This window comes from Petaurus breviceps, unplaced genomic scaffold (genome assembly GCF_028583685.1).
Source record: "Petaurus breviceps papuanus isolate PSGF00001 unplaced genomic scaffold, PetGlider_PUasm1.0 90822, whole genome shotgun sequence".
NCBI classification, from domain to species: domain Eukaryota; kingdom Metazoa; phylum Chordata; class Mammalia; order Diprotodontia; family Petauridae; genus Petaurus; species Petaurus breviceps.
Window position 1 is genome coordinate 24,901,159 of NW_027187351.1, and position 19,238 is coordinate 24,920,396.

Genomic DNA, 19,238 nt, shown 5'->3' on the forward strand with positions numbered 1-19,238 from the left:
TAACATGTTTTTGAAATATGTGATGTTTTTCTATTAATATATAACATTATTAAAATAATGTATTATATAATAGTATATATGTGTATACATATATATATGTGTATACATATATATATACATATATATATATATATATATGAATACAGGTTCCTTGAGGTCAGGGACTGTATTCCCTTTTGTATTTGTACCCACAACACTTAGCAGAGTACTTTGTACATCATAAGCACTTGATAAATGATTTGTCATTCATTCATTAATTCATTTGTTCATTCACTCACTGCCACTTTCATATCATTCCTCTCCCTCTCCCAGTGTTTTCTAAGAAAACAAAACAAGGGGATCTTGCCTCAAAGGAAATGGGGGAAATCTTCACTGTAGGTCAAGTTGTATGATAACCCTCCTAATAATACCACCACCTATCCAAAGTATAAAAGTGTAGAATAAATATTTGTGCCCTAAGATAAGGAATCTTTAATGTTTTATAACAAAGAACTACTTTTTATTTCCCCAAAGTCCTGTGATCCCAAGAGTAGCAAGCAGGATTTTGACTGTATAATTGCCAAGCGTAACAGGAAGGGGAGTGCCTCTCCCAGCTTTGATCCTTTCTGTAGTGGCACTCATGGCAAACTATAGAGGGAAAGCAGGGTGTAGAGGTATAAGGCTTCAACCCTAATAGTAGATCTCATTCTGTGAGTTGAGAACACCTGCTGTATATGATCATGAATTTAGAAGGGACATGACAAGCCAGCCCAATCCTCTCATTTTGCAGAAGAGATTGAGAGAAATTACCTAACTTGCCCAAAGTCACAAAAGTAATTAGTGATAGAGGCAGGAATTAAACAAAAGTCTTATGACTCCCAAACCAGAGTTCTTTCAGTTTTACCATGGTGCTATCTCATTAGCATTAATAAGCTGGGGCTAATTATGCTGAAATGCAGACATGCAGTTGGAATTATTTCTCATTTTATTGCTTTCATCTGTGTTTATATTTCCAAATTTTATGAATTCTCCATGTCTACTTTATATTCCTTTGGGAATCCCAACTCTGCTTATAAGGTGAAAAATTACTCAGAAGATAGAGCACTGGACCTAGAGAAAAGAAGACCCGAGTTTGAATCTTATTAATTATGTGAACCTAAGCAAGTCACTTAACTGATACCTGCCTCAGTTTCCTCAACTGTAAAATGAGGACAATAATAATAATACCTACTTCCCAGGGTTATTGGTTACAGAAAGAAACATGCTAGTTAATCTCATTGATGGGGAGTTGCCACATAAACAATACAGGGGTTTTCAGTTTTCAAAGAATTAACATTTGAAGCCATAGGGAAGAAGGCTTTTACTAGGTGTTCTTAGTGGGGGGGAGGGGGGGAGGGGTGGAAATGATAGTTAGCTAGCTAGCTTCATACAAAATTTAGCTAGGTGGCACAGTATATAGAGCACCAGGACAGAAGTTAGGAAGATTTGAGTTCAAATACAATCTCAGACACACACTAGTTGTGTGACCCTGGATGAGTCACAACCTTTATCTTCCTCAGTCTCCTCATCTGTAAGTGGTAATAATAACATCTGTCTTACAGAGTTATTGTAAAGATAAAATGAGATATTTAAGTACTTATTATAGTACCTAGCAAATATTAAGTGCTTAATAAATGCTTCTCTGCTTTTTAAATTTTAGAATTTTCAGTAACTTGCTAGAAAAAAAAGCTGATATATTTGTGACAAACTGACTGACAGGATTATCTCTATTATTTCTATACAAGTTTTTATGAAGCTTAATAAACTTTTTATTAAAATAAACTGAGTTGACTCTCAACAACAAGGATTATTACATATTACAAAATTAAAACTTAACACATTTCTATCTACAGTGTACCCAGATCTCTAGGATGTATTGTAAGATATTCAAACTAATAAACAGTAATTGGCACCACTGTGATAATATAAACCAAGAGTTCCTAAAGGGTAGAATATTTCAATCCCTTTTAGTAAATTTACAAAATGGTGACTTTACTACTTAAATATTTATCATCCTTTCCAAAAACTTCTGAGTTCTCATCTCTAAAGAACTCCCAAATGAGTTGGTATAGTGAATTTGTCTTTGATGACTCAGTTTTTCCTTAAGCATGTGGGGAGGGGAGAGATTTATATATGGAGCTGAGTTCAGAATTAATTTGATTAGACCTTAAAGGGACATTTCAAAAGAATGTGTGCTGTAAGGGCTGCCAGTTAAATTGAAGTCAAGCTTCCTGGAATTAGAGCTTGGCAGCTCATATTTAAAATGTAATGTTACCAGGAGAGCATTGTTGCCCATCAATGTTTTCATTACAAGTGGACATATTACTGGAGGAGCTGAACTGTATCAATTTTTATATTCTTACTATAAATGAAAGAAGAAGGTTACAGATAAATGTAAAGTATTCTTTAGACAGGAAACAAAAGGAACAGATGGAGTGAGTTTTATCATGTACCCCAAAGTTACAAGAACTATCATTTCATGGAATATTTGGTCATCATCCATAATAGTACTCATGACAGGTGTTTGCAAAAAGACCACAATGAAAATAATTGTGATTTATGCATCAACATTGATAGCTGAGGATGAAGTGGTAAAGAAATTTTATGAAGAACTTGTCAAAACTCTATAAATCAAATCAGCATACACTCATACTTGGTGACTTCCATGAAAAAGTAAGAAAAGGTGAGGATATGGAGAAATAGATAAGAAATTATGATTCAAGAAAAAGAAATGAGAAAGAATAAAAAATTTTAGATTATGTCTTATGTCTCTATATCATGAACCCTTTCTTCAGAGACAGAATTGGTGGGCATTAGATATGGGGGGCACTAAATAATATTACAAAGAATGAAACTGACTACATTTTAATGAACAGGAAAAGACCTAATAGAGGTGTGAAAGTTATCTCTCAGTTCTGTCTGTGCAAAATTAGATCACTGACTCATCAGAAGTAAGATCAGAATTTATAATAAGCAAGAAAAATAACATCAATTGGAAAATATATGGTATATAATTAAGAAGTTTTAACACTGAATTAAGCAAATGATTGAAAATCAAAAATAGGAAATGGACAACAGAAACTACCTAGACATTGATTGCAATAATTTCCTCCAGAAGTCAGACCAGTATAAAGCAACTGCTATAACAAACTAATTAAAAGAGACCAAAAAATTCCTTAGTTATGAGAAAAAGAAGACTGAAAAAGGCAAAACCAGGTTAGCATATATAGTCACCTATAAAATCTTATCTTAGTGTCTTATAAAGCAGAGAGAAACAGTGGAGAGTAAAACCAGTCTAAACAAAGTTTGGCGAACTACCCAACTAATAAAGGACTTCCTAAGGGCATCCAAAGATGAAAATGTAACAAACATAAGAAGAATGGGAAATTTTGTAAAAACTGCCAAAAATACTTTCTCTTTGAAGCATAGTACACCACACATGCATCCTGAAATTACAGTCCCCAAGGTGCTTACAGAAAAAGTAGAAATATCACCAAAGAGTAAAATATGAAAAAAGATAATCAATTAGATTGTTTCCATGAAGAAGATCGGATCGTGCTAGAGTCAACACAAATGTGAGGCCTTTGAGGGACAGGATATCTAAAGGAGTGTAACACACCAAAGGTCTAAAATAATGTCTCAGACCTTATAAATACAAAAAAAGGTGACATGGGAAACATCAATACCTCCTAACATATATGTTTATTTTCTCATCTATATAAAATCTTTATCAGGGTCATCTCTACAAAAATTGATGATACATAAATAGGCTTTCACAAATGATATTCAAAAATATAACATCTTTACCGTTTCATGATTGACCAAAAGATGTAGAAAATACAAGATGTCATTGTTTGTCTTTTTCTAATGTAATATTTATTCTTAACATTTTTTAAAATTTGAGTTCCAAATTCTCTCCTTCCCTTCAGTCCCTACCCCACCCTCTGAGAAATCAAGAAATATTATATCCATTATACATGTGAAATCCTGTAAAACATATTTACATATTAGCCATGTCACAAAAAGCAAGAAAAATAAAGTGAGAAAATTGTGCTTCAATTTTAACTCAGACTTTATCAGTTCTCTCTCTGGAGGTAGATAGCATTTTTCATCATGAATCCTTCAAAATTGTCATGAATGATTGTTTTGATCAGAGTAGCTACATTTTTCAGAGTCAATCATCCTTACAATATTGCTGTTATTGTACATGATGATTTCCTGGTTTTGCTCATTTCACTTTGCAGAGCTTCATGTAGGTCTTCCCAGGTTTTTCTTGAATTCCCTCCCATCATTTCTTATAGCACAATAGTATTCCATCACTCATATATCACAACTTGTTCAGCCATTACCCAATTGATGAACATCCCCTCAGCTTCCAATGCTTTGCCACCATAAAAAGAACTCCTATATTTTTGTCCATATACATCTTTTTTCTTTGATTTCTTTGCGATCCTGACCTAGTAGTCATGTCAAAGGGTATGCACAGTTTTATAACTCTTTGGGCATAGTTCCAAATTATTCTCCAGGATGGATGAACCAGTTCAAAATTCCACCAACAGTTCATTAATGTTCCTATTTTGCTACATGCCCTTCAGCATTTGTCATTTCTGGCTGGTGTAAGGTGGTACCTCTGAATTGTTTTAATTTTTGCATTTCTCTAATAAATAGTGATTTAGAGCATTTTATATGACTGTAGATAGGTTTGATTTCTTCTGAAAACTACCTGTTCATATCTTTTAACTACTTGTCAATTGCTGAATGGCTCTTAATTTTATAAATTTAACTCAGTTCCCTATATATTTGAGAAAGGAGACTTTTATCAGAGAAACTTGCTACAATTTTTTTAATATTACTTCTTTATCTGTGGTGTTATTGTTGTTCTGACTCTTCATGACCGTACTGTAATTGCCAAGGAAAGGCAACTTCCCAGGTTCAAAATACCAGCATAGGTGCTCTCCATTTTATTCAGTGACAAACCAAGAACAGAGAAGATCAAAACATGACATCATTCCAAATACAGCATTTACTAAGCGTGATTAAATAATCTCCAAGTACTACCCCACCCCAGGACCTTCCAATCATTTAATCAATCACAAAGTCCGGTACTAAATACCTCTCCACCCCTAGGCTATACCTTCATTTAGTCCACCACAAAGCCCTCTTCTCAAATGGAGATTAGTTTCCAAACATAAGTAAAATACATTCATTTGCTCAACCATAGGACACAAAAAGGTCAAAAGTTCCCCACCCCTGGATCACAATTGAATCTACCCCAGAGTTACATCAAGTTTAAGCACAGCACTTAATACCCAAATGGAGGTCTTTTCTTCATCTTGACAAGAGGCAAGTTCTCAGCAATCTTAGTTCCTGGGGAGACAAGGCTTAGCAAGGCCACAAGATACACTGCCAGTCCCTTCATGAATTCATCCTCTGTCTGTAGAACAGTCCTAGAACCCTGAAAACATTAGCAAAGCCCTCTCCCAGGATTTCTGTAAACATACAACAAGAAAATCCTTCTTCAGGGATTCTGAACCAACAGAAAGGTTCCCAGACCCCTGCAACAATAGCACTGTCCTTCACCAGTGGACAGTATTCATTCTGTCTGCAGGACAGTCTCCAGACCCCTGCAACAAAAGCAATGTCCTTCACCAGTGGACAGTATTCATTCTGTCTGCAGGACAGTCTCCAGACCCCTGCAACAACAGCACCGTCCTTCACCAGTGGACAGTATTCACTCTCTGTCTGCAGGACAGTCTCAGGGCTTCTTAGCCAAAAGCCAGGTTCCAGGACTTCTTCAACAACAGGACTGTCTTTCACCAGTGGACAAATCTGGCAAAACAACATCAAAACAGACAGACAAAGTACCAGCAAAACAGCCATGTCTCCTCAGTCCTTGGCAGCTCAGGGGGCAGGTCTCAAAAGTCCAGGGCAATTCAAAGCGGCCACCAGCAATTCTCTTAGCCTCTCTCTCTCCACGAGGTGCTGCTTCCAAAAAAAAGGTCTTCTGCCTCTCTCTTGTCTCTCCAAATCTACGTCACCAGCTCCTCCCAGTTCAGGACTTTCTTTTCACATCAACAAGTCCATCCCACAGGTGGGATTAACAAACTCTGGGTTTTAACACAATCAATTTGAAAACCAAGCCAATACAGGGGAATCTTTAAATGCCATTACTATCACAATGACCCTATTTGGCGTTTTCTTGGCAAAGATACCAGAGTGGTTTGCTATTTTCTTCTCCATTGTTCCTTTTATCAAAATGTAGTTTCCCTGAATATCTCTTTTAATTAGATCTATTTTTGATTTTGCCCTGTCTATGAAAATGATTGCTACCCTTACCTTTTTTACTTCAGCTGAAATATTCTAGTAGATTCTGCTCCGGGTGCTTATTTTAACTCTGTGTGTGTCTTTCTGTTTCAAGTATTTCCCTTGTAAACAACATAATGTAGGATTTTGGTTTCTTATCCATTCTCCAGTCTGCTTCCACTTTATGGATGAGTTGATCTCACTCACATTCACAGTTATGATTACTGTGTATGTCCCTGAATCCTGTTTTTTTCTGTTGTCCTTCTCTCCTTCTTTTCACTGTTTCTCCCTAAGAGTCTATTTTGCTTCTAACTGCTACCTCCCTTATTCCATGTCCCTTTTATATCACCCCTCCCTTTCTCTTTTCCCTTCTCCTTCTACTTCCCTATCTGGTAGGATATATTTCTATACCCAGCTGAGAGTGAAGATAAGTTCTTCCATCTTTGAAACAATTCTGATGAGAATGACGATCAAATATTGCCTACTATGCACTGCACCCCACCACTGTAAAAGCTCTATCTTGTGTGCTTCCTTTTTGTGAGATAATTTTCCTCATTCTCCATTTCCATTTCACCTTCTCCCGGTAAATCCTTTTTTTTTAATTCCATTTTTTAGAATATCCCAACTTAATCAACTCACACCCAGACCCTCTGTCTATGTAGGCTCCCAACCACCCTAATAATGCTAAAATTCTAAAGAGTTACATGTATCATCTTCCCATATAAGAATGTAAATAGTTTAACCTTATTAAATCCCTTATGATTTCTCTTTCATGTTTGCCTTTTTATGTTTCTTTTGAGTCTTGCATTTGGATGTCAAATTTTCTATTTAGCTTTGATAATTTCATCAAGAATGTTTGAAAGGCCTCTATTTCAATAAATATCAAAGTTTCCTTCCTAAAAGAATACACTATTTTGCTAGATAGGTTGTCCTTGATTGTAATTCTAGCTTGTTTGCCTTCTAGAACATCATATTCCAAGCCATTCACTCCTTTAACACAGAAGCAGCTAGATTTTGTGTGATTCTGACCTGCGATTCTATGATATTTGAATTTTTCTTTCTGGCTGTTTGTAGTATTTTCTACTTGACCTGGGAGGTCTTGAATTTAGCTATAACATTCCTGAGAATATTCATATTGTAATCTCTTTCAGGAGATGATTGGTGGGTTCTTTCACTCTCTATTTTGCCTTCTGGTTCTAGGATATCTAGGATATCACTCTTTTCTCTTTCTTGGACTATTCTGGAATTCTTGTTGGGCTTGTGTCCAATTAGCATTTCTCTTTGAGACTTTGGTTGGCACTGTATTCATATTGTTGTTTTCTTCTGAGTCTCTGACATGGTCTTTACTGCCACCATGCTATGCTTTTATGGTCAAGTTCTTTGTTGCTGTTTGCTCATTTTTCCAGCCTATTTCTTGACTGTGGACTGTATACTAAAGTTGGACTCTGCTCATTATGGGTGAAAGACCCTGTCCCAAGCTTCAGGGTTTTCATGTTGCTATTTTTAGACCTAGCTCTGAGGGTTTTCAAAATTTTCAGTGCTTCCAAAGTTGTATGATCTAGGAAGATGTGTGGTCACTTCTCACCTTGTCTAATTTCTGGCCTTTAGCCAGGAAGGGCCTCTGTTCCCATGCAGCCACACATGCTAGCATTTTTCTGGGTCCTGGAACTCTGACCATGTCCTCTGCTCTCCTTGGCCATAAGAGCTAGGGTTCCTCCCTGCCCTGGAACTCTGATCTGGGTTCTTTCTCCCTGTTGACTGACCATAAGCCCTCCTCTCTATCCTGGAACTTTGACACAGAACTGCATGTTGGCATTGTAGTAGCCCATCAGTGCCATCTCTACCCAGTGCCAGGGAAGTGTCCCTATAATCTTTTTTGGACCAGTTGTCCAAACCCCTTACCATCTCTGGGCTGGTAGCCATAGAAGCCACTGTTGTGGCAGCCTCCATGGCCCACTGCTGGTGCTGCTGCAGCCTGAGCTTCAGGCCAGCTCTCATCCTGGTATCACAGATGTCTTCTGCCAACTTCCTAAGATATCTTAGGCTAGAAAAATGTTTCACTCTGACTTTTTGTCAGTTTTACCACTCCAGAATTCAACTTTAGGTGTTATTTTAAAGTTTTTTTGGAGGGGAAATATTTAGAGAGTTCAGCTGGGTTGCTACCTGTACTCCGCCATCTTGATTCTACCTCACTTAATTCTTCATTAATAACAAAAAAGCATTCAACTCAGCAGAACAAAATGCTATCCTACAATCTCTTTTACCATCTGCTTCCTACCCATTTCCAGAGTATTTAGTTTTCCTTAGAAGATGTAACAACAGAGATGATCTTGTTCAATGACTCTGATAATAAACATCAGATGAGGTGTAAAATAAGGAAACAAATGCTTGCCAAAAGTATTTGCTAGTGAGATGTAAGGGATCCAGCACAGTCCAGGTCAAGGAGGGATTTTTCACGGATGCTAAAGTCCTCCAGATCCTCTTGCTTCCAAATAACATTGGATTGCTTGCCTCAAACTCAGAGACCATGAAGATTTTGTACTGTCAATCCACAAAGGAAAGACCAAAAGAATAAAGAATGATTTCTTGCCCAGATTTCACTATGCCTCTAAATGAGAACGTGTCAATAGTATGAATATTTGGGATACACACTATAGATGGACCATGAGTTGGGCCCAAAATGAAAAAGAAGGAAGAGAACAGACTGGGTTGCTTTCTGGAAATTTCACAGCATTTTTATTGACCCTGAGCTTTCTGTAACAACAAAGGCCCATATTTTCAAAATAATTTATTAGTATTGGCATAGGAGAGATAAGACTTGAAATACCACTGCCTCCAAAGGACTAAAGATAGGTATCCACAGAGGGAAGTGGAAAGGCAAATAATGGGTTATGAAAATAACCAATGAAGGGCTCTGAAAAAGAACAGGATTAAGGATGTCAGCGAGGAATTATGGTAATAATTAAGTATGACAGGTAGAGGCTGGAGTGCTCCACTGATATCCTTGTGATGTCAGGAAAAAGGAGGGAAGGCATCCAAAACATTGGGGAGACCCCTGTGGCAAACTTTTGGCAGGACATTACCTGGAGTTGGACAGGATGGAAGGGCATTAGATGGATTGCAACTCACTTTGTTGGAGGGAACTCCCAAATTAATGTGATCACAAATCCCTTTGAGAGTTTTGAGAATAATCTAAATGTTACCTTAATCTTATAGAATAGCAGAATAATGAGGGGGGGAAATACATTTTTGCATTTTTAAATTATGAGTTCTTTGATTACTATAAGCAGCATCAAAACTAACTTTAGACATATCTGGAAATAAATTAACTGCAAAAATGTCAAAAACTTTAATCTGCTTAATTCTAGATCACATAAGAGCTATTTGCAACTAAGGCAATTCACAATGGACAGAAGATGAAATTAGTCAAAAGTATTATTAAGCACTTGTTATCATAAATCAACAAAAAGCATTGATTAAGCATTTATTATGTGTTTGGCACTGTGCTAAGTACTGGGAATACAAAGACAGGCAAAGAACAATCCCTGCCTTCAAGAAGTTTACATTCAAATGGGGATGTCAACATATAAATAACTAAGTAGATACAAGATGTATTTGTAGTAGATGGAAGATTATCTCAGAAAGGGAAGATATTTGTAACTGAAGGGACTGGGAAATAGCTGCAAAAGGTGAGCTTTGAGCTTATTCTTAAAGGAGGTCACAGAAACTAAGAGGCTGTTGGTGAGGTCATGGCAGAGTATTCCAGGCATAAAAGAGAGCTTATATAATGACACAGAAATGAGAGGAGCACTGTAGGTAAGAAACATCAAGCCAATATAGCTGAATTGTAGTGTATAGAGAGAAATAGCATGTAAGGAGGCTGGAAAGATAGGGAGGGAATAAGCTATAAAGAGCTTGTAACACTAAAGAGAAGTGTTTTATTTATTTATTTATTGGTCTTTATCAATTTGTTAGTTTACTTTGAGTTTACAAGATTCAGGTACCCAGTTCTTTGAGTTTCAACCACCACCTCCCCCACCCCCCCCCCCCCCCCCGCCCCTGGCAGCATACAATCAAGTATAGGATCTGTAAACAGTTTCACATTAGATACTAGTCAGGTTATAAAGAAGGATTGTATCAAATGGAATGAACAGTGAGAAAGAGGAAACAAAACCAAACAAGAAAAAGAAAGAGAGCAGGTAATTTGCTTCAAACTCTGTTCTTTCTAGTTCTTTCTCTGAATGTAGGCATCTCTCTCCATCATGAGTCTTTTGGAGTTTACTTATAGCCCTGCATTTCTGAGAAGAGTCCAGTCTATCGAAGTCGGTCATCACACATACATTGTATCTGTAATTGTGTACAAATTTTTCCTGATTCTGCTCTTCTCATTCAGTATCAGTTCATATAAGCCTCTCCAGGTAAATATGAAGTCCATCTGCTCTTTGTTTCTCATGGTGCAATAGCTTTCCGTTACATTCATATACCATAACTTATTCAGCCATTCTCCAATTGGTGGGCATTCCCTTAATTTCCAATTCTTTGCTACCACAAAAAGAGTTGTTATAAATATTTTTGTACATATGGGTCTTCCTCCTGCTTCTATGATCTCTTTGGGATACTACCCTAGAAGTGGTATTTCTAAATAAAAGTATATGAAATTACTTATAGCCCTTTGTGCATAGTTCCAGATTGTTCTCCAGAATGGTTGGATCAGTTCACAACTCCACCAACAATGTATTAGTGTTCCAATTTTACACATCCTCTCCAGCATTTATCATTTTCCTGTTTTGTCATCTTAACCAATCTGACTGGTGAGATGTGGCACCTCAGGGCTGTTTTGATTTTAATTTCTCTAGTCAATAGTGATTTAGAGCATTTTTCATATGCTTATAGATATCTTTAATTTCTTCCTCTGAGAACTGCCTGTTCATATCCTTTCACCACTTATCAATTGGGGACTGACTTGTAGAAGTGTTTATTTTTGATCTTGGAGTTGTAAAAGGAAGCCTCTCAAGTTCATTAAGTGAGGTGGGGGTGAAAGAGATGTCACAGTCAAGCCTACAATTTAGAAAAATCACCTTGTTGGTTAAATGGAGGCTAAATTAGAGTGAGGAGAGACGAGGCAAAAAAAAGCTAGTTAGATATTTATTGGTGCCCACTTTTTTTCATGGCAACCCTAAGGAGTATTTCTGGCTCTGTATTACTCTTAGCTTTATAAATCAGAAAGTCATACATGTGGCAATGAGAGTGGTACTCTCTGGGGCAGAAAACTGTCTTCTTTGTGCAGGGTCAGAATACAAAAGAGGGAAATTGAGAATTTCCCTCAAGGAAATCCATTTCACATTCACAGTAATGCTGATTATTTCCCTGTATCTTATTCCCCCTCCCATTTCTCTCTCTATGTCTCTCTCTCTATCTCTGTCTTTCTGTCTCTCTGATTCTTTCTCTGTGTCTGTCTGTCTGTCTCTCTCTTCTTTCACCTTCTTTCTCTTCACCAGTGTTTTGCTTCTGACCACCACCTACCATAATCATACCTCCTTTCTATCAGTCCCCCCTCCTTATCTTGTATACCTCCTTTCTAACTCCCCTATTGGGCAAGATAGCTATATACCCAACTGAGTGAGTATGTTATTCCCTCTTCACAGTCACATTGATACGTGGCTTTTAAATTGGCAGTTTTCCTTCTATTTTTGTTGATTTAGGGTTTTGTTTTTTTTGCAATTCTTTGCTGACATGGTGTTAGTAGTTATAAAAGAGAAGGGCAGAACAATAGATGGAGATGGCAAAGAGAGGAAAGGGTCAAATGGGGGATGAAGGCAGGGAAAGGGGGAACAGTGAAACCAAGAGACATACATGGAGAAAGATACAGAGAATTTGGAATGGAGGTAGGGATAGATGCATTGGAATCAGGAACACATGCAGAGGAATCTAAATTGATCCCTTGAAAGGGTCAAATCATCACTGATTTATGTCATAACAGTAACATGAATAATTGGGTAGTCATCGCACTTTTCAGTAATAGTCTCAAATAGCAGAATTTTTGTCAAAGCAGCTGGTAGTGGGCTTATAAGGGTCCCTGAGGAAGTGACCAGGGCAAAGGTGTAATTAACTTTATTAGCAACTTTACAGAAAGTTTGGGTCAAAACTTGAAGTTTTCTTCATGCAGAATAATTCAGATCAGAGTTTTTTTTAATGATAACAATTCTGTTCTGATACATCAGAGATTACAACAGCATACAGTTGATTGGATATCACCCCACCCCCAGCAAATTCTATTGATGCCAAGCCTCAAATAACATTTCCAGGAGCAAACAGGTGACTGTAGCCTCCATTCATTAGAAATTGCCTAAATTCTTTTGACTCCTTGAAAAATTCTCAGTTTCCCTCTTTTGTATTCTGACCCTGCACAAAGAGAAGATAGTCTACCCCAGAGTTGACCCTCTGAGCTGAGCTGAGAGACCTTGAGAGAGGAGGAAAAGATCCTTCTGTCCTGTGTTCACAACTCTCATTGAACCTGGGGATTGGACGGCCTGCCTATTCATCAGAAAGCATTGGTTAGCTGTGTCCAGAATGCATAAAATCTATCTAGGTTTGAAAAATGGGAACAATGAAAAGACCTTCAGATGTGAGCTAAAAAAAGAGAGATACTGACAGAAGGCATGGAGAGGAGTTAAAGGAGGGGGAAGCAAGAGCTGTTTTTAAAGAGTAAAATTTTCACAGATAAGGGAGATTAAAAGGATGTGTGTGTGTGTGTGTGTGTGTGTGTGTGTGTGTGTGTGTGTGTGAAAGAGACAGAGACAGAGATAGTGAGACAGAGAGGTCTATATGTGTGGGGGGAATGTGTTTGCATATGTGGAAAAAAGAATGGAGAAGGGGAAAGTTGAAAGGACAAGGAAAGAAGAAAATGGCAGAAGAGAAAGATTTTCTACTTGGGAAAAAAAACCCTCCAGAACAGCTGCTACTGCTTTGCAAGACTGTTTCTAAAGAAGCAATACTAGTAAGCATATTCCTTCCCTTAAGGAGATTCTACTTGCAACCCAGCAGCCATTCTCCTTGGCTTTAGTTCTGGGAATTTTAATATAAATTTGATAAGCTCTGTCAACCTCTAAAAACATCAGATCCAAAGCCCCTCATGACATTCTAACTGAGAAAAAGGACTGTTATCAGGAAAGGCCAAATACTCACAAATTTTACATTTGATCTTATTTTCTAAAGATCCACATTGAAAATGCAAAGTCGTCTTATCTTTTATCATCACATTCAATACAATTTGCAGAGATTCAGTGTCAGCTGTTGAAGCTTGAGATTGTGCCTCCCAGCAACCAGTTTCTAGTGTTCAGTTCTCCAGATTGTTCATCCAAAAAACCAGTTTGCCAACAAAATAATCCATTTCTCCCCTTCAAGTTTCAAACCATGACTTCATTTGGGTATCCACCGACTGTCAGTGGACAGAGGGCCTTTATCCAAACTGGAATGTTTCCGGAGCACTTCCTGGCTGATACATGAAATGCCATGGCAACATATTGGGTAGGGACTTCCTCAGAGTCACCAAGATCATCCCTTCTCTCAGGCCTACATAATTTGGAATTAAAATCTAACAGGAAGACTTCTATTTTTCCATTTTTGTGACCTGTGGTGTCAAAAACACCACAGGAATAAAAATTAACACCAGAAAAAGTTGGTAAAGTTGCTTGTCACTGTTTCAGAAAGCCATCTGATCAAGTACTTACCAGAGCCCCAATGGATTAACCTGGGTAAAATTCAAGGCCAGACCTTCAACTGCCAGGCACAATAGTGACCTTAGCTACTTTTATAGGTTCTATGATGTCAAATAACCTAGTGCAGCCCCCAAAGGAAGATCTCCCATGTCAAATGACAAGTTTTATACATATGTATGTGTGTGTGGTATAACTTTTGTGTTGCTAATTTGGACCTGGGATTTCATTGGCAAGGAGAATTCCTATTGTAGAAATCCTTACAACTTGTGAGGATCAGCAGCTCTCTGTCATTATAGATTACAAACCTATTCTTTTAGAAACTCTATGACCTATAGTCTTAGAGTTGTCCATGACAGTGAAAGGCTAAGTAACTCATCTGTGGTCACACAAGTTGTCACGGGAAAGATTTGAATCCAATACTTTAATCACTCTATAAACACATATGTATAAATATGTATTGTGTATATATGTTTACACATATACTTACATACATAATCTATATCTATGCATTAGGTACAGGGTCTTAGGTGGATCTGGTAGACCATGAGTTCCTTAAAAGCAAACAATATAGCACAGTGCCTGGCATACAGTAGATGTCAAATCAATGCTTACTGACCTACTGATTGACTGGTAAAATCCCTGCATGTAGATAGATACATACATAGATAGATGTACACACATGTAGGTACATCAAGGACCTGTTATTTCATTAATTTGAACTCTTCATCCAACTTCACAGATTACAACTTTTCTCTCACTTAAACTCTTAGAGAGTTGCCTGAGGCTCAGAGAGGTTATATGACATATCTATATAGGAAAGGAAGGAATAAGCATTTATTAAGTACCTACTACATGCCAGGCACTATGATATTATCTCATTTGATTCTCACAACAACCTTGAAAGGTAGGTGCTATAATAATCTCTATTTCAGTTGAAGAAACTGAAGTAGACAGGGGTTAAGTGACTCTCCCAGCATTACACAGGTAGCAGATGTCTGACTATATATGTATAAATATATTTACACATATGTATATTCCCATACTAATACATGTCTACCTATATAAGAGACAGGTGGTACAGTGGATTGAGCACTGGTCCTGGAGCAAACACATACATGCTAGCTATTATTATTATTATTACTATTAAACACACATATAAGCATATGTGCCTATAGGATATGTATGTTATATGTATACATTGATGTATATTGTATATGCATATCTATGTAGATATAGAACTATATATACATGTAGACATAGATATCTATATAGATATATCTATGTCTATCTAGATATTAGTGGTCTTCACCGGTATTTCAATGTTGTTTTTCTATATAGGGAAAACAAAAGTAAAACCATGACAGCATTTCTTAATCTCTAACAAATGCCAGTTGGTATTACAGAGTTGTCTATCCATTGGCCTCAGAGCATCTGAGACCCTCCAGACTACTCAGGGTGTGGTGGTGAGGGAGAAGCAGAGAAACTTATAACCACAACTGACCCCTGTAATTTGTCTTGGTCCAAAGTCCTTTCGGGTAATTTTCTATCTGAGTAGCTCCTGTTTCAGTGAACTGTAGATGACATCTGGGCTTGGCCCTCCTAATAAATACATCTGGCTGACCACATCAGGACACTTTGATGATCCTGAGATGGGGAAAAGGGAAAAGGAACATACATTTACTAATCACCTAAGTGCCAGGCACTGTGCTAACTGCTTTACAAATATCTCATTTGATCCTCACAACAACCCTCAGATCATCCCCATCATATATAACTTCCCTGCAGGGTGATCCAAGGCACCCATTTAGTTTAGTCTACTCTCTAGTATACTGTTGCTTCTAAAATTGATTTTAAATGAACCTATAGAATAGGGTTATGAACTATTTCAGAGGTCATCTAGTTCACACATCTAGTCACATTAATAGTGACTTGGGTGCCACATAAATGTTTCACTATATATCATTCTAACAAAAGTATATCAGTGCTTCATGACCCAATACTATTTTCAGGTATTTGAAAAATTACATTTTTAAGAAAATAGAGCACATAAATATTTGAAATCCCACAACTATTCTAATAATTGTGTTGAACTGCTTCTTTTGCTTAGAGCAGCATGTATAACAATGAAAACCTATTGGGATACTCAAATATAGCTTCTGTTCTTAATGGTTGAAATTAATTTTAGAGTTTGTAAATTTTTGTGATCACTCAAAAATAGGTCATTTGATCTCCAGAATTATATTAAATACAATTTTGTTTCACATTAATATACATATATTTTGTTAAATATAAATATTAAAAGTTTTGATATTTTAAAAAATAAGGATGAATGTGTAAAATATTATGGGACTCCTTTTTAATTATTTCCATTTAGGGAAACCTTGGTGAGACTGGAGCAAATATCCCTAAAGGAGAAAAGGTAAATGGAATTTTAATTTTTCTGAAATCATTGAGTTTTTTGTCAAGTTTTACTTTTATATCTCAGGGAATGGTTGAATTTTTAACAGCTGAGTCTGAGCTCTTGGGGTGGTCATTCACTTTGCTTTATGAAACACCTGCCTGCTGGCTACATGGCAATTTAGGGATTAACCAGGAGAAGCTTTTAAGGAAATATCATTGAATATCATTTGGAAATGGTGTAAAGAATGAATCAAAGGGAAATAGTTATAACATGGTGAATGTTTTTAAACTACAAGTTCTGATTTATTATTGGATATTCTTCAGTTTGTATAACCAAAAATATTCTAAACATTTTGTGGCAGTAGATGATCCCTTTCTATTTAAGAAAAATGAATCATTTAAGCATTCAAGCATAAACCTTTGAGCTTTGTTATAGTGTTTTATGGTTGAAAAGAATGGCTTACACATAATAAAGCCTGTTTTTTTTCTCATAAGTGAATCATCTTGCAACTAAACTTCTGGTGAATTTCTATTGTGTCCTTATTTTCTAATTTCTATGTATTTATGAATGATTGTGTTGGCAGGTTCACTTTTATGGTCACCAGGACTTCCCCCATTTCTACCCTCTCCTTTCTCTATCAGTTTGCTTCAGAAACTGATTAAATTCAGCAGTGACTATAATTGCAATCCCTAACCTAGTTACAGCAATACACATTAAACCTCTAACTAGCGATGAGGTGGTCAAAAAATCCTATAGAGTATATAGTAATAAAGTCTCTGTCCATGGTGCTTTCATTCACCTACTAAGAATTCTCATGATTAAGGGCAGAGCATTTTGACATGAATCTTGAAATTATAACTTACATGTCTTATATGCCAGCCCATTAAAAAAATTGTGCATCTCCAATGCAGAAAATACTGCCAAAGTGCCAATTCAGAGGAAATGGAGAACAGCAGGGAGTCTAATTTTATGTCCTTTATGCTTTGTGTAGATTGACCATTGAAAATGAAGCTTCCTGCAGGGGAAAAAAAAATTTTGACATTTTTGAAAAGAAATCAAAGAATTTGACTCATCCATATTTCTCATGATGGGATATCTTACAGAACCATAACCCATCTAGAAAATGAGTCAGAGTTTTCAATTAGTTGTTGTAAAGTTAGAGACAGATACAAATTTTTTAAAAAGTTATTCTCAACTTGTCCCATGAGACAACTGAGCTAAAAAAAAAAAGCTGTGGCCCTTTAAAAAGGATCTAAATGATGATTTATTTCCTGAAAAAAAGAACAGCTGGCTTGTGTTTTGCCAGAACGGTACTTTATTGATTAGGAAATCCAAGTTACTTTAGGAACATTTAAAACCTCACAGTGATGAGAACTGATTCTGTGGAACAGGTGTATCAAGCCCTGAAGAAAAGTGTTGCTCAAATCTCCTATCTCAGAATCTTAAATGAAGTAGAATTAGAGAGAACCAGTTCAATTATGAAAAGAAGAAGTAACAGCCTAGAGGAGACAGCAGAAATCTTGAGACAACATGTGATACACATGAACCAATAGTGATTGGAATGCATAAATGAAGGGTAGGAAAACTGCAAATAAGCAAGGCATTGGATAAAATGACTAAGAAACATGAATGTTAGACACCTAAATATAAAAATCAACATGTAAATAAAATCATTACATAAAAATAACCTTTCAACATTGATTTTGAAAAAAATAATGCTTCTTTATGTTTCCATTGATCCTAGATTCTTCAATATGTTTGTTCTTTCAACAGTACAAGCTGAAACCTGCCCATATCTTCTCATCTTGTACAATCTATATCTATAGATTTATCTATATGGATAAACATACAATTTGTGTCTATATAAATCTTCTATAGAGTCTACCCAATGCATGGAAGACCTTATAGAGTTTTCAAAGCATTCTCTAGATAGTAATGCAAAGCTGGAGCTGGGTTGCCTATCTTTTATGTCTAACTCTCAATGATCCTACTTCCTTTTCAGTTATACAATTCAAGTAATTATTGGTAATATGCTACATTACATCTACCATGTCTTTCTCTCCATTGCCTTTTGGATCATCTATAATTTTGATTTTTGTGTGATTGTAATTTCCTGATTTGCAGCCAGATCTCATTATGAAAACATTGATTTAAAAAGTGATGTAGAAATATTGAAAGGGCCATGAACTTTATTCAGTGCAACTCAGCCTTCATCCTGTCTGATTCTGGGCCCAGATTACTTGTCTACTTGAAGTACCTGTCCAAATTACATGTATTAACTGTGATACTGACTGCCCATTCAACTACAGAATATGTTCAATAGGCATTCCTCATGCATTTGTTTTTCTTCCCCCATGGGGATTGTTAGTCTGATATCTTTCGAGAGATCAGGGATCTCACTAAGGACTTCTGTAGTATTCTTAGGCTTGATATATTAAGCCAGAGGCTGTTGTTTAGTCATTTCAGTCATGTCCAACTCTTTGTGACCCCCCACTTGGGATTTTCTTGGCTAAAATACTGGAGTGGTTTGCTTTTTCCTTATTTAGCTCATTATACAGAAAAGGAAACTGAGACCATGTTTAGTGACTTGCCCAGGGTCACATAGTTACTAACTGTATCAGGCCAGATTTGAAATCAGGGAGTTGAATCTTCCTGACTACAGACTCAGCACTCTATCTACTACATCACCTAGCCACCCCTATAGTAAGCACAATGCCATCACAAGTAGAAATACATGGAGGATCAATTGGGCATTCCTCTTCCATTTGAACTCTCCACAGTATTTGAAATAATATCCT

General features: G+C 36.7%; 1 protein-coding gene across 1 annotated transcript in view; it reads left to right on the forward strand.

Annotated features, from left to right (window-relative positions):
• The window catches only part of COL19A1 (collagen type XIX alpha 1 chain), a 426,484-nt gene that overhangs the window by 291,653 nt on the left and 115,593 nt on the right, over window positions 1-19,238 (forward strand). The window contains exon 19 of the mRNA XM_069070725.1: window positions 16,414-16,458. Coding sequence (XP_068926826.1) covers window positions 16,414-16,458 — 45 coding nt within the window. The remainder of the gene's footprint in view (window positions 1-16,413; window positions 16,459-19,238) is intronic.